General features: G+C 46.1%; 1 protein-coding gene across 13 annotated transcripts in view; it reads left to right on the top strand.

Moving 5' to 3' along the window:
• Positions 1-12,808, top strand: part of PPIP5K1 (diphosphoinositol pentakisphosphate kinase 1) — a 94,280-nt gene that overhangs the window by 17,342 nt on the left and 64,130 nt on the right. For 5 of the 13 annotated variants that reach the window (XM_073012103.1, XM_073012096.1, XM_073012095.1 and 2 more), the window contains 5 exons: positions 737-886; positions 1,522-1,612; positions 5,404-5,529; positions 6,232-6,294; positions 11,483-11,620. In XM_073012103.1, the coding sequence (XP_072868204.1) occupies positions 737-886; positions 1,522-1,612; positions 5,404-5,529; positions 6,232-6,294; positions 11,483-11,620 (568 nt within the window). Of the gene's footprint in view, positions 1-736; positions 887-1,521; positions 1,613-5,403; positions 5,530-6,231; positions 6,295-9,814; positions 9,998-11,482; positions 11,621-12,808 lie in introns of all 13 variants that reach the window. The other 8 variants (XM_073012102.1, XM_073012101.1, XM_073012106.1 and 5 more) reach the window with 4 other exon arrangements.

Genomic DNA, 12,808 nt, shown 5'->3' with positions numbered 1-12,808 from the left:
GTCTGCTAGCCTCTCCTGGTGCTGTTGTGCTTGAACCACGCCCCCCGCCCCCCACCACCATTTTCTTCTGGTTTATGCAGTCATAAGACATAGGCAGCTGGGTGTGGTGAATCACACCTGTAACCCAAACACTTTGGGAGGCCTAAGTGGGAGAATCATTTGAGGCCAGGAGTTCAAAACCAGCCTGGGCAACAGGGCAAGATCCTGTCTCTACAAAAAAAAATTTTTTAATTAAAAAATTTAAAAAAAAAAGACACAGGCAAAGGAAAGCTCTCTGTATATCATCTCTCAGACTTGATAAGATTGACTTCTTTCTTTCAGGCCTATGGGAAGCTTCCTATTGTAATCACATTCCTTCTTTTCAATTACTAGTGCTGCTTAGACCCTCGCTTATCCAGGGTGATGGTTGTCCAGGATATTTTCCTCAGCTTTGCAAGGAAATCATCTCTCTGCTCCTTGGTCACAGAGCCTTATAATACTAATATTAATATTTATCTTCCTTGCTCTATAAATATAGGCATACAACTTGTCCTTCCCTCCATCCCTTCTTCTCCTCTTGTCATCTCATACTTTTTAACTATTTCAGATTATAAAACTTGTGACCTTCATAGCAGCTATGCCCTAGCTGGTCATCCCCTCTAGCCCTGTAACTGGCTCTGCCCTGTGGGCACTGGGGCTTTTGGGATCCTGGGGTTTAAAGGAGCCGTGACCGGCTTTCCACCCGGTCTGATTGCAGGTCATGAACATGCAGTGCACGGGGAACCTGGACCTCATCCCCTTGCGGGGACGGCGCCGCAGGAGGTCGGGAGACCTCCCCCGGCCTTCCCCAGCCATCGGCCTACAGCCCCGGGCTGTGTCCACCACTCACCTGGCATCCTGCACACAGGTGTCCCTCCCTACCTCACCTTCCTGTTTTACCTTCTGTCTTTGCCTTTTGGGATCTAGGGACTCAGACACTATCTAGGTGGGATGTGTGTTTATTGGGGGTTGTGTGATTGGGCCCTTGTGGGCATTGTAAGAATTCTGTTTCATGTTTCTAGGGGTGAGATAGTTGGAGGGGAGGGCTGCTTGGTTCGAACAAGAAATGTAGTATGGTTGCAGTAGCCATAGCTGTCCCATGGAAAGAAGAGAGAGTGGCCAGACTTTCTTATTTGTGGCTGAGCCATTGTGATCGGCTTTCTGAGTCTTGTGGGGGGATGGATACGATTAGGAAACTCTGCTCTGCTGAGAACTAGGAATGGGTTGAATAATGATTTCTCAAACTCAGATTGGGAATGGGAGGGCTCTGGGGAAAGGCATCTTGAAAATAGAAGTGGCTTCTAGTATAGAAAGATGCCCCAGACAGTTCCCTCCATAAAGTGCATTTTCTGTTCCCTTTTCATCCCTCTTCTCCTATAAATCCTTTGGTTCTTGCAAACTTTCTAATATTGCTTAGCTTTGTAGGGACAGGAATCCAGGATAAGTATAAAACTTTAGGGTTGAGGTGGCAAAGTGATTAATTATAGAGTCCTTTTTCTGCAGGTACTTTCTGAGACTTCATCCTCAAGGCCTGGTGGCTACCGGCTCTTTTCATCTTCACGGCCACCCACAGAAATGAAGCAGAGTGGCTTAGGTATGGTTTCGCCAGCATTTCTCACCTATTGTTGGAAAAGTTGTCTGTCTTCCTTCTTCAGAGTTTTATTGTGGGAAACTTTTGTCATGGGGTTTGGAACCATCCAGTCAGTGGAATATCATCAGGTGGGGGTAGGGAGGATGAAGTGGGAGAAGCCATAGTTAGATGTGAACTTGGATCTCAGATGATTGTTCCATCCCAGGAAGGTGTTTATCTCTTGGTTTTCTATACCAATCACATTTCCCTGGCCAAAGGGCATTTTTCTGGCTTTCCCTCTCATTCCTTATCTGTCCCTCCAGTCTAGCCCAGACCTTAAGGGGCCATGGAGACTCTGAACCTTCAGAGTTATCAGAGACAGAGCTATAAATAGAGGTACTTGCAACCCTTGTAAATGTATTGCTCATTTGAAGAATTGTGCCATGTCTTCCCCTGAAACCTGTGTTTTTTACATCCCCACTCTTGCCCTTCCTACCACCATGCCCTTTCCTCCATCATCACCTAATCCTGTAACTTTTTCCCCTTCCTTCTGGAAAATTGACAAGTCTGAGACTGGTGTAGTGGCAGAGGCATCTCTTAGGACTTTGAGGAAATGTCTCTTGATTTTTGGATCCCTGGAAAGGGGTAGAGAACATCATTCAACTTTTTCTGAGAGCACACACGGCAGGAAGGACCAAGCCTCAGAGGGTATTGTATTCTTTGGGTGGGGAGCGGTCCTTGGGAGTAACTATCTCTGAGCACAGTGCCTTGTGAGCCAGTAACTAGAACTGGAGGTCAGACATGATTGTGTGGGGTCTGGACTTGGTCCCCTTGCTCTTTCTATCTTGTCCTATCATTCTATTTAGCGCCTCTAATTTTTCTGTTGCTTTTGTCCTTGGCACCCATTTTCTTGGCCCCAAAATGGTCAGCTTTTGGACTAGCAAGAGGGAGAAAGGTTTTGGTAACTTTCCAGACTAATTTTATGAGAATAAGTTGCCTTCTACATTCCTGAAATGAGAAAGATGGTCTGGGGCATGAGAAATAAATGACAAGTATGTAGATCTGGCCAGGCACAGTGGCTCATGCCTATAATTCCAGCACTTTGGGAGGCCGAGGAAGGCAGATCACTTGAGGTCAGGAGTTCCGAGACTGGCCTGGCCAACATAGTGAAACCCCATCTCTACTTAAAATACAAAAATTAGCTGAGCATGGTGACGCATGCCTGTAATCCCAGCTACTGGGAGGTTGAGACACAAGAATTGCTTGAATCCAGAAGATGGAGGTTGCAGTGAGCTGTGATTGTGCCCACTATACTCCAGCCTGGGTGGCAGAGTGACACTCCATCTCAAAAATACAAAAGAAAAAGAAAAACAAAACAAAACAAAAACCGAAACAACAATAGTGTAGATCTATGACATGGGCCTCTCTTCCCAGAAGTCCCAGTAGAGAATAGGTTTCAGACAGACTAGAAAAGAGGATAGGTGTGTCTGGCCCAGTTAAGTGGGCCATGGGAATGCTTTAAAGAACAAGGCAGAAGTATGGACATGGAACTGGTTGGCAGATGGTGGTGGTAAGGTAGAGACCACCCTCTGAGATGATCAGAGGACTGGGCAGAACAGAGTTGGCACGACTGCACCAGAAAAGTATTCAGTGGAGGAAGTGTATGTAGGACAAAGCTTGGGGTGGTCTGGGATAGAGCCAGCTAGTTTTAGCTTCGCTGAAGAAAAGCAGTCGTATTTAGCAACTGTTATTACTCTCTGGAATCTCATTCCAGAGCCTGTTTGAACATGAAAGGTGGAGGAAGTTGCTGTATAGAGGAGAGGTCCTGAATTCCTGGGTTGGAATCATCAGCCATCTGAACTTCCTGATTGCTCTGGTGACCCTGAAATCCTGGGACCCCTGAAACCATGGTCCCTTCTTGGTGGCCTCAAGGGAATTGAACTCCTTTCCACTCCATCCATAGGGAAACCCTATGAATGTTAAGTCACAAGCCAAATCCAGGGTCTTGGCTAAGATGGATTTGGAAATAGGGAGGCAAATCCTGAGAACTTGGGTGTCAGTCTTGTTTCTTCTTGACCACTCTGTCTTTATAGGCTATAGTAGGAGAAGGGACCGTGGAGTCCTAACCCTCCTCTAGATCAAATGTTGGGGACAGTGACTGGTCTGATTTATTCCATACTTCAGAGATTATTCAAATTTTATTTAATCCTCTCATTGACAATGGAGTTCTCTTTGCTGTCTTTGAATTTGTATGTGTGGGCAACTGGCTTTGAGAATAGGCTTATGAGATAATACACTTTTGAGAGCAGAAAAAACATATCTTTTTGTTGTTATTTCCTGTGTTCCTTCTTAGCAGGGTGCTCATCACATAATAGGCATGCTTTACATACAATCAATTGATTCTTCACATGCCCTTCAATTTGTGTCCATCTTGACTTCAGAAACTGTGCTGGTACCTGAAAAATAGTTATTTATTTTCTAACAATACAGTTGGTCCTCAGAGTCAGGAGACCTGGATTCTAGTCCAGCTTAACTTCTAAAAAACTATGTGACCTTGAGCAAAGGAGGTCCCTTTTGGATCTCGGTTTCCTCATCTCTAAAATATTAAAGTTGAACTGGATGATCTCTGAGTCCCTTCTAGCTTAAAAAATTCAGTGAGACAGGGGGCTGTGGCTCACACCTATAATCCCAGCATTATGGGAGGCCAAGGTGGGAGGGTCACTTGAGCTCGGGAGACCAACTGGGCAACATAGTGAGACCTTGTTCCTACTGAAAACAAAAAAATTGTCCAGGCATGATGGTGTATACTTGCAATCCCAGCTACTTGGGAAGCTGAGATGGGAGGATCACTTGGGCCTGGGAGACCAAGGCTGCAGTGAGCTATGATTGTGCCACTGCACTCCAGCCTGGGCAACAGAGTTAGATCCTGTCTTAAAAAAAAAAAATTGTGGCCGGGCGCGGTGGCTCAAGCCTGTAATCCCAGCACTTTGGGAGGCCGAGACGGGCGGATCACGAGGTCAGGAGATCGAGACTATCCTGGCTAACACGGTGAAACCCCGTCTCTATTAAGAAATACAAAAAAAACTAGCCAGGCGAGGTGGCGGGCGCCTGTAGTCCCAGCTACTCGGGAGGCTGAGGCCGGAGAATGGCGTGAACCCGGGAGGCGGAGCTTGCAGTGAGCTGAGATCCGGCCACTGCACTCCAGCCTGGGCGACAGAGCGAGACTCCGTCTCAAAAAAAAAAAAAAAAAAAAAAAATTGTGAGCCTCATACTTTCATTCTTGGGAAAGGTAAAAAGGCCTGAAGGGAGGGGATATTGGATGAAAAGCTTAAGAAGGATTGGAAGGGTGCCAGCTGAGTGTTCAGAATCAGTCTCTAGCTTCAGTCAAAGGCTTTTCCTTTCAAACCTACAAGGACTAGATTCCTGAGTTTCTTAAGCTATATATCCAGGGTAAGGGGTGCCCAATTAAATCTAGGGGGAATCTAGAGGGACCTACCTATAATTTGAGCATTTCTGAGAGCCACCTGGAGAGCACAGTCTATCCCTTTCAGTGTGTTGAATCCCCTAATATGACTAACCCTGCATTTGTAGTGGCCTCTTGTCTCTGCCATGTAGCTCTTCAGAAGAATCCCCCTTTTGCTTGCCCACTGTGACTATGCAGAAGTGTAAAGCCATTTGTGGTTATGTGGAATGGCCACATGGTGGTGGCTCTGAATGGCTGTGTGTGTGTCTTGATGTTATCGTGTGAAGTTGTGTATAGTTCTGTGTGATAGTTGTGGCTTTATGTGGCTACTAACACACTCCCGGCCTTGCAGGCTCACAGTGCACAGGGCTGTTCAGCACCACAGTGCTGGGTGGCTCCTCCAGCGCCCCGAATCTTCAGGACTACGCCCGCAGCCATGGCAAAAAGCTACCACCTGCCAGTCTGAAGCACCGAGATGGTATGTGGGTGGGTTTTGGGGGATAATTCCTTTTTTCACTTGTCTCTCAGCAAGGACATAGCTCAAGAACTATTCATGCTTAAGATGACACTGGCCTTATAACAAGTTTTCTTCATCAGTAATAGATAGGAGAAGGCACCAGGACCCCTTCCACCCCTTCATTTGCATTCCCTCTTGCCATAAAAATACTATTTATTTATGCTTATCCCTTCATAATCTCCCACATAACAGTCCTGCTGCATCAGTTCGTACTCTTTCCTGGATTCTGGCCTGTAGGGGTAAGGACCAAGGAGGATGATGCATGGTTGGGAAGAATGTAGTGGAACCTCAATTAAAATCCAGCAAATTGGGTTTAGGGAAGGGAATGTTGCTCAGCTAAGGCAGAAAAGATAATATGGAAAGAGACTGGGGGAAGGGATGAATATTTCTGTGAAGATTTTATTTCCAAATGACCAGAAAGAGGACACAGTGGTAAAATTAGGGTTGTTTGTAGGGGTGTATTGTAGTAGAGATGACACATAGATTCCTAAGAGATTTACCAAAGGAAAAGAGATTGACATGTGTTAGTTAGAAATCCCAGGGAACGGGAGGGGAGCAGGACAGATAACTAACTTTCAAGAACAGACTATCTTGCGGGCAAACTCCAGAACAGAGGGTGGGGACAAGGGTGGGTATAATCCCCATGATGTCTTTTCTCCCCAGAGCTCTTGTTTGTCCCGGCCGTAAAACGATTTTCTGTGTCGTTTGCAAAGCATCCGACTAACGGTACGTTTGCTTCTGACTCAATGTCATTCCTCCTCACCATGTCACCTCTAGACACTTGACTCTGAGTTTTGACACTGACTTTGCCTCTCTTTCCACTGTGTTGACACCCTGCTGTCTCTGAATGAGCTACTCACTAAGTGTCCCTCCTGGGATGGTTTCCTTGTGACAGCCTTAGTCTTGGTTGCAGCCTGGCTGCCCCATCCCTGTGGCAACTCAGGGTCTTACTTCCATAATCACCGTCATCACCATTATGTCACTTCTGTCAGCATCACCACCAAAACACTGATTAAACCTCTCCCTTTCCTATCACATGACTGCCAGGCTGTGTACAGATATTATGGTTCCCCTTCTTAGAATGGGAATAGTGTTTCCTAGATTGATTCCATTTCTTCTCTTCCCCAATACCCCCAATTCCTCAGCTTGTATAACTTTGATCTTTCTGTTTTTTCTCCAACTCTTTTGTTGGGGTGGATGTGGATAACTAGTTTGTTCCTCTTTTGGAACAATACTGCAGTTCCCAGCTCCTAAGCCTACTTATATCGATGTTAGTCTTGAGTATATAGTTTCCCATCTCCATATTTCTTTCTCCTGCCATTATGTGTATTTTGTGTGGCTCTTGTGCTCCTGACATTTGCTTTATGTTACCACTAACCTAGTGCTTGGGCCTAGAAAACAAGAGCCCAGGTTGCTTTGGGATAAAAAATAAAAAGAAAAGAGTAGGAGGTAGTAGGTAAAAGAAAAAGGACCATACCTTGAGTTTTTAAGTGTAGTTTCCATGTGGCACCAGCCTACCTATGGTAAAGCTATCGCAGAGAAGTTTGAAGAGTTGAGATGTCTGCTGGGGATTCTGGAGGAGCTTAGGAATGAGTAATATTTTAAGAACATCGAAGAACCGGGTCTGCCCACACTGCGGTGGGAGGGCTTGGAGATCTCCGTAAACCATAAATTGAGGGGTATGGTCTCTTTGTAGGGTATAGCAGGAGAACCGAGGCTCACTCTCAAAGTTTTATCCTTGGTATCCTTATTTTTCTCTCTGTATTATATTTTGTCTTCAAGGTAAATCTAGTTTTTTAGGTATGGTTTTCTTCTATTCAAGAGCTAAGACTCTCTGAGGGAAGTAAAATTAGACTAGAAAACCTCTATGTGCTAATCTCCTATTGCCTAGCAAGTGACAGCTGCTAGATTTTAGCCCAGTCAGGTTGTACATCTTCACAAGGCACTGCTGAAATCTCTCCCTAGGTTGACTAGCCTATGCTGGCTCAGTTTATCCCTGCCCCCAGGCTCCCAATTGTGCCTGTGGCAGGAGTTCCCATTCAGAGCCTCATGGGTGTGCCCGCTCATTGAGCTTCAAGCTCTTCTGTCCTTCATGTGCCACAGCCATCTCCAGAATAGAACCTGATGCATCAATAGCACAGCCTGGGACTTGGACTTAGGGTCCACAGTATAGTACGAGGAACGTGGGCTACTCAAATCAGAGCTAAATCACATATCTCCTAGTTCTTAGGTACCATAAGAAAAGACCCAAGTCCATAAAACAGACCCTCAGACCTATGTACCTCCAGTTCCCCGAAGCCCTGTTTAGCAGCCTCACCCATTGAAGAAGATTTACTTCTGCCAAAAGGAGGTGAGGACAAAAGAGCTGGATAATGCAGGTATTGTGCAGGAAAACAAATTTAAGATCTCCAATACCCTGCACACTTCCTCAGGGGTCTTGTGGCCTCCTTTGTTTTTCTTGTGCTGGAGCTTGGAGGCTAATATGCTTAAGAAGCCAGAATCTGGGTTCTACCTGTTGACAACAGCAGAAATTTGGAACTGTATGTCACTTGCTGAGGAAGATTATGTAGATTCAATTTGACCCTCAAGAAATATGAAGGCTCTCCTCCATGGCCAAGATCTTGCTTGACTGACCAGCAATTACAAAGTGGATGTTTTGTCTGTAGTTGCAGATAAGTCACAGCAGCTCTGTCATCACCATCTCCTTGCCATGATACCTGGCTTTGAAACAGCAGCTGGACATACTGGACCTGGCTTTGGAAAAGAGGCAAGGCAGTGTGTCTTCACACTTTGATGGGAGAGCAGCCCTCAGCCTATCCCTGCCTCTGTCCCTGATAAGCTGCTGTTGTATCCTGTAACTATATCCAGCACACAAGTATAGCCTGTTACTAAACTGCACACTGAACTCACCAAAGTAAATTAACAAAGTGGGAAAGACTGTAGCTCACGGTCATCCAGAATGTCAGCGTGTGACCACTGGATTTGTCAAGCCCATTATCTTCTAGGGACCCATGTAACTATGTGACCATTGGTACATACAGTTAGTGCTCACAAGACTAGCCTAGGTAGAGCTGAAATCTGTCCTGACGTCCAAGCTAAGGTCTCTGAAGACCACAGTCTCATGGGATCACCTTGTGGAGCCAGTTCTGGTCTGGGAGTTTTGAGCAGTCATCCTCAGCTGCCTTGATTGTACCTTCTCTATACCAACATCCTGTACTCAAGTTCTTGTCCATCCGCACATCATGTCTTAAGATCCCATACCTTTTCTCTAAGATCTTTCCCTGTTGTTCCTCTTACACCCCTCTCCACATGCCTTTGACTGCTTTCAACCTTTTGTAGCTCAATTACATGCATCCACAAAGTTTGCCAAGTAGCTAAAATGAGGGGTTCAGAATCAAAGCTTCTCTACTCATCAGCTGAAAAATGTGCAGTTAGACTCACCAGCAGTGGGAAGAAAATGTAAAATTTTATCTAACTTTCAGCTTCGTAATGGATACAGTATCTCTGAGTCCTGAGTTTTATGTGTACTTTTTTTTTTTAAGTGATTGTTTAAACAACAGTAAGGTCAAGGATAGTTAGTCAATACTGGTATTTTCACATATTGATTCCATTTTCCACACAAATCATTTTATAGGAGTTCTACATCTGGTTTCCTGTCAGTCTCCTGTGCCAGCTGCCTAATAGCATCCCTGTCTTTGGCTATCTTAGAGTGTGGTCCAGAAGACCTGCCCTAAAAAAGAGCCTTTTTAGCTTGACTATCTTGATACTCAATGCTATCCTTGACACTCTGGGTGACTTTGAACTTTTCATTTTTATCCCTACTTCATAAATCCATTCACCTGAGAATGCAGGCCCTAAGTAGGGTTCATCCAATGATGAGGGATCTTGAAGCTGTAGTCAAGACTCCCAGCCACAAAACTGCCAGCTCACCCCTGTTCACAACGATGTGACTGCTGTCTACAAGCACCGACTCAATTATGCTCAAGGAGGAAGGGGAGGACATTGCTGTATGATGAGGTCTCACTTATCCCTTCTTTCAGACTCGTTGTGTGATGACACCACTCTTCTTCCCTGCAAGAGATGCCCAGTGGCTCTGACCATCTCTGCTTCTCTCTTAGCTCACCTTGGATCTGAGTGTCCCCACCTCCCAGTAATGCTTGTGCTAGTCAGTGCCCCCCTCATTGTCTCTCCCTCTTCTCTTTCTCTATCTTTGTGCTTCCTGCCGTGGTCCCCTCACCCCCTCCAGAGCTGCTGGATGACCAGCACCCTGTGGTCCGGTTGCTGCGCAGTTTTTCCTCTGACTGTACAGGGGGCCGGCCAGTCTCCTTGGATGCCACGCTGGCGCATCACCTGCACCAGTGCTCCTACCACCTGCGCCTCTTCCGGAACTGGCTGCGCTCAGGCCAGGATGATCCCGAGTGCCTCTACGGTACCCCCTGCCACCAAGCTGGCTGCTGCCACTACCCTGGCTGGGACTGACTGCTTTGCTTATTGCACTTCTGGCAGGAGAGCCCACCTATTTCTTTCTCCTGTTTGCCCTGAGGTTATGTAACTTGCATTTAGTGGCTTGGATGGGATTGGGGCCGGACTGCCTGGTAGCTGTAGCATTGGCTGCTCATCCCTTCCTGTTCTCCTTTCTCACCACCCCCTAATGTTACTCATCCCCCAGTTCTGTTGAATACAGGAGTAATCTCTTGCCTTGGAATCTGTTCTTATCACTCTAACACTTTACTGCCACCATCTTCAAATCCAAATGTTTTTCTAGCCACTCTGAGGAGCTAGAGGCAGTAACTTTCCTGCCCTCCTGCCACAAGATCACGGGGGAAATTGAGGCACAGAAGCCTCAGTTGTATATTTGGGGCAAACAAAGGACAGAGCTTAGAAGATGGTTAGGTTATAACCCTTTTGAGTTACGGGCTTTAGTCGCTGGTGAATGGGAAGCTGTCTTGCATAGACATTGTTGTCCCGCATATCCTTAGTCCCTTTAAGGAGATGTTGAGGAGGCATAGGAAAGATTGGGGACTGAGAAAGTGGTTGGGATGTGTTTTTCTTGATCCTCCATTGGGGACATTTTTTCCATCACCAGTGCCTAGTATTAGGGTTACATATTTATGTTTACCCTTGGCCCTACCCAGACTGATAGACCTACATTGGAATTCTTGGGTTTCGAGCAGAAAATCAGTGCTTTTTCTTTTTTCTAGGGCATTTGCCTCATTTTTCTGATGAAGTACAAAGATCCTAGCAAGTCTGGGGTTTTCCAGTAGATCAGAAGGGTGAAGCTTTGATGTGATGGAAACTATCAAGAAAGAACTTCCATCCCCATCCTGTTCATGCATGTGGTTTTCCTGGGCTGAGCTTCATGTGTATTGCATGCCCTCCAGTTTGCATCCAAGTATTCTAGCCTTTCTACCGACATCCTGAATTTGCATGAACCCCTTCTCAGATTCCATGTCCTTCTCCTTAATCTGGTTCTCTTATTCATGATACCCGAAATCTGCTGTTTCTTCCCAGTTCCCTGACCTCCCTATCTCATGTTAGATCTGCAGTTTCACCCCTTACCTCTGGATCCTTGTTTTATTCCCCCCAGAAAGTGTGAGAACAATGTTGGTGCTTACCCTACTGGGATTCTGTTTATTTTTCCATGGGACATTGCAAGCTCTCCATAGGTAGCATGAGAGGTGATTTGATTCACCTGGAGGCCTTAGCAGGTAGATGTTTTAGAAAATCTGAAAGTGAGAAAAAGAGACTCCCCTAGGGGCTCTAAAGAGTTCCCTCTCCTAAGAGTCTTGGATACCCCACACTCCAAAAGCCACGGACTCTCCTGATGGTTCTCAGGGACTCTCCATGCTTCCTTGGCCAGTTGGGGTATATCTGGCAGGAATAACATTGACTTTGCCCATCTCTTTTCAAACAGGATTTGAAGGGTGTTCCATGGTGCCTACCATCTACCCTCTGGAAACACTGCATAATGCCCTTTCCCTACGTCAAGTGAGTGAATTCTTGAGTCGAGTCTGCCAGCGCCACACTGATGCCCAGGCACAGGCATCTGCAGGTATGGATACTCTTATTTTTTACCCTTCTATCTGCCCCCATGCCCATGCTTCCTAGAATATAAGAAAGTAGTAAATTAAAAAGCTAGTTAGGCAATCCACAAAGACACAAAAGTACCCTTAAAAATGTATAATTAGTGGCTGGGCGTGGTGGGTCGTGTCTGTTATCCCAGCACTTTGGGAGGCCGTGGCAGGTGGATCACTTGAGGTTAGGAGTTTGAGACAAGCCTGGCCAACATGGCAAAACCCTGTCGCTACTGAAAAAAATATATATATATACGGCTGGGTGCAGTGGCTCACGCCTGTAATCCCAGCACTTTGGCAGGGCTAGGTGGGCGGATCACAAGGTCAAGAGATAGAGACCATCCTGGCCAACATGGTGAAACCCTGTCTGTACTAAAAATACCAAAATTAGATGGCATGGTGATGTGCACCTGTAGTCCCAGATACCTAGGAGGCTGAGGCAGGAGAATCGCTTGAACCGGGGAGGCAGAGGTTGCAGTGAGCCGAGATCATGCCACTACACTCCGGCCTGGCAACAGAGTGAGACTCCATCTCAAAAAACAAAAACCAAAAAAACAAACAAAAAAAAAAAAAACAAACATTAGCCGAGCATGGTGGTATGTGCCTGTAGTCCCAGCTACTTGGGAGTCTAAGGCAGGAGAATTACTTGAGCCCGGGAGGCGGAGGTTGCTGTGAGCCAAGATCACGCCACTGCACTCCAGCCTGGGTGACAGAGCGAGACTCCATCTCAAAAAAAAAAAGAAAAAAAAAAAGGATAATTGCTCCTTCCTAAGGTTATTAATTCAACATAATCCCAATAAAAATATGGTTTTTCTAAAATCAAATCACTTCTGAAATTTTCATTGAAAAATAAGCAAGAACAGTGAAGAGTGAGTTGGGTGCAGTGGCTCACGTTTGTAATCCCAGCAACTCTTGAGGCTGAGGCAGGAGGATTGCTGAGGCCAGGAGTTCAAGATTAGCCTGTGCAGGCCAGGTGCAGTGGCTCACACCTGTAATCCCAGAACTTTGGGAGGCCGAGATGGGCAGATCACAAGGTCAGGAGATCGAGACCATCCTGGCTAACATGCTGAAACCCCGTCTCTACTAAAAATACAAAAAATTAGCTGGGCGTGGTGGTGGGTGCCTGTAGTCCCAGCAACTTGGGAGGCTGAGGCAGGAGAATGGCA

This window comes from Chlorocebus sabaeus, chromosome 26, assembly GCF_047675955.1.
Source record: "Chlorocebus sabaeus isolate Y175 chromosome 26, mChlSab1.0.hap1, whole genome shotgun sequence".
Lineage (NCBI taxonomy): Eukaryota > Metazoa > Chordata > Mammalia > Primates > Cercopithecidae > Chlorocebus > Chlorocebus sabaeus.
This window is presented reverse-complemented; position numbering and strand designations above follow the sequence as displayed.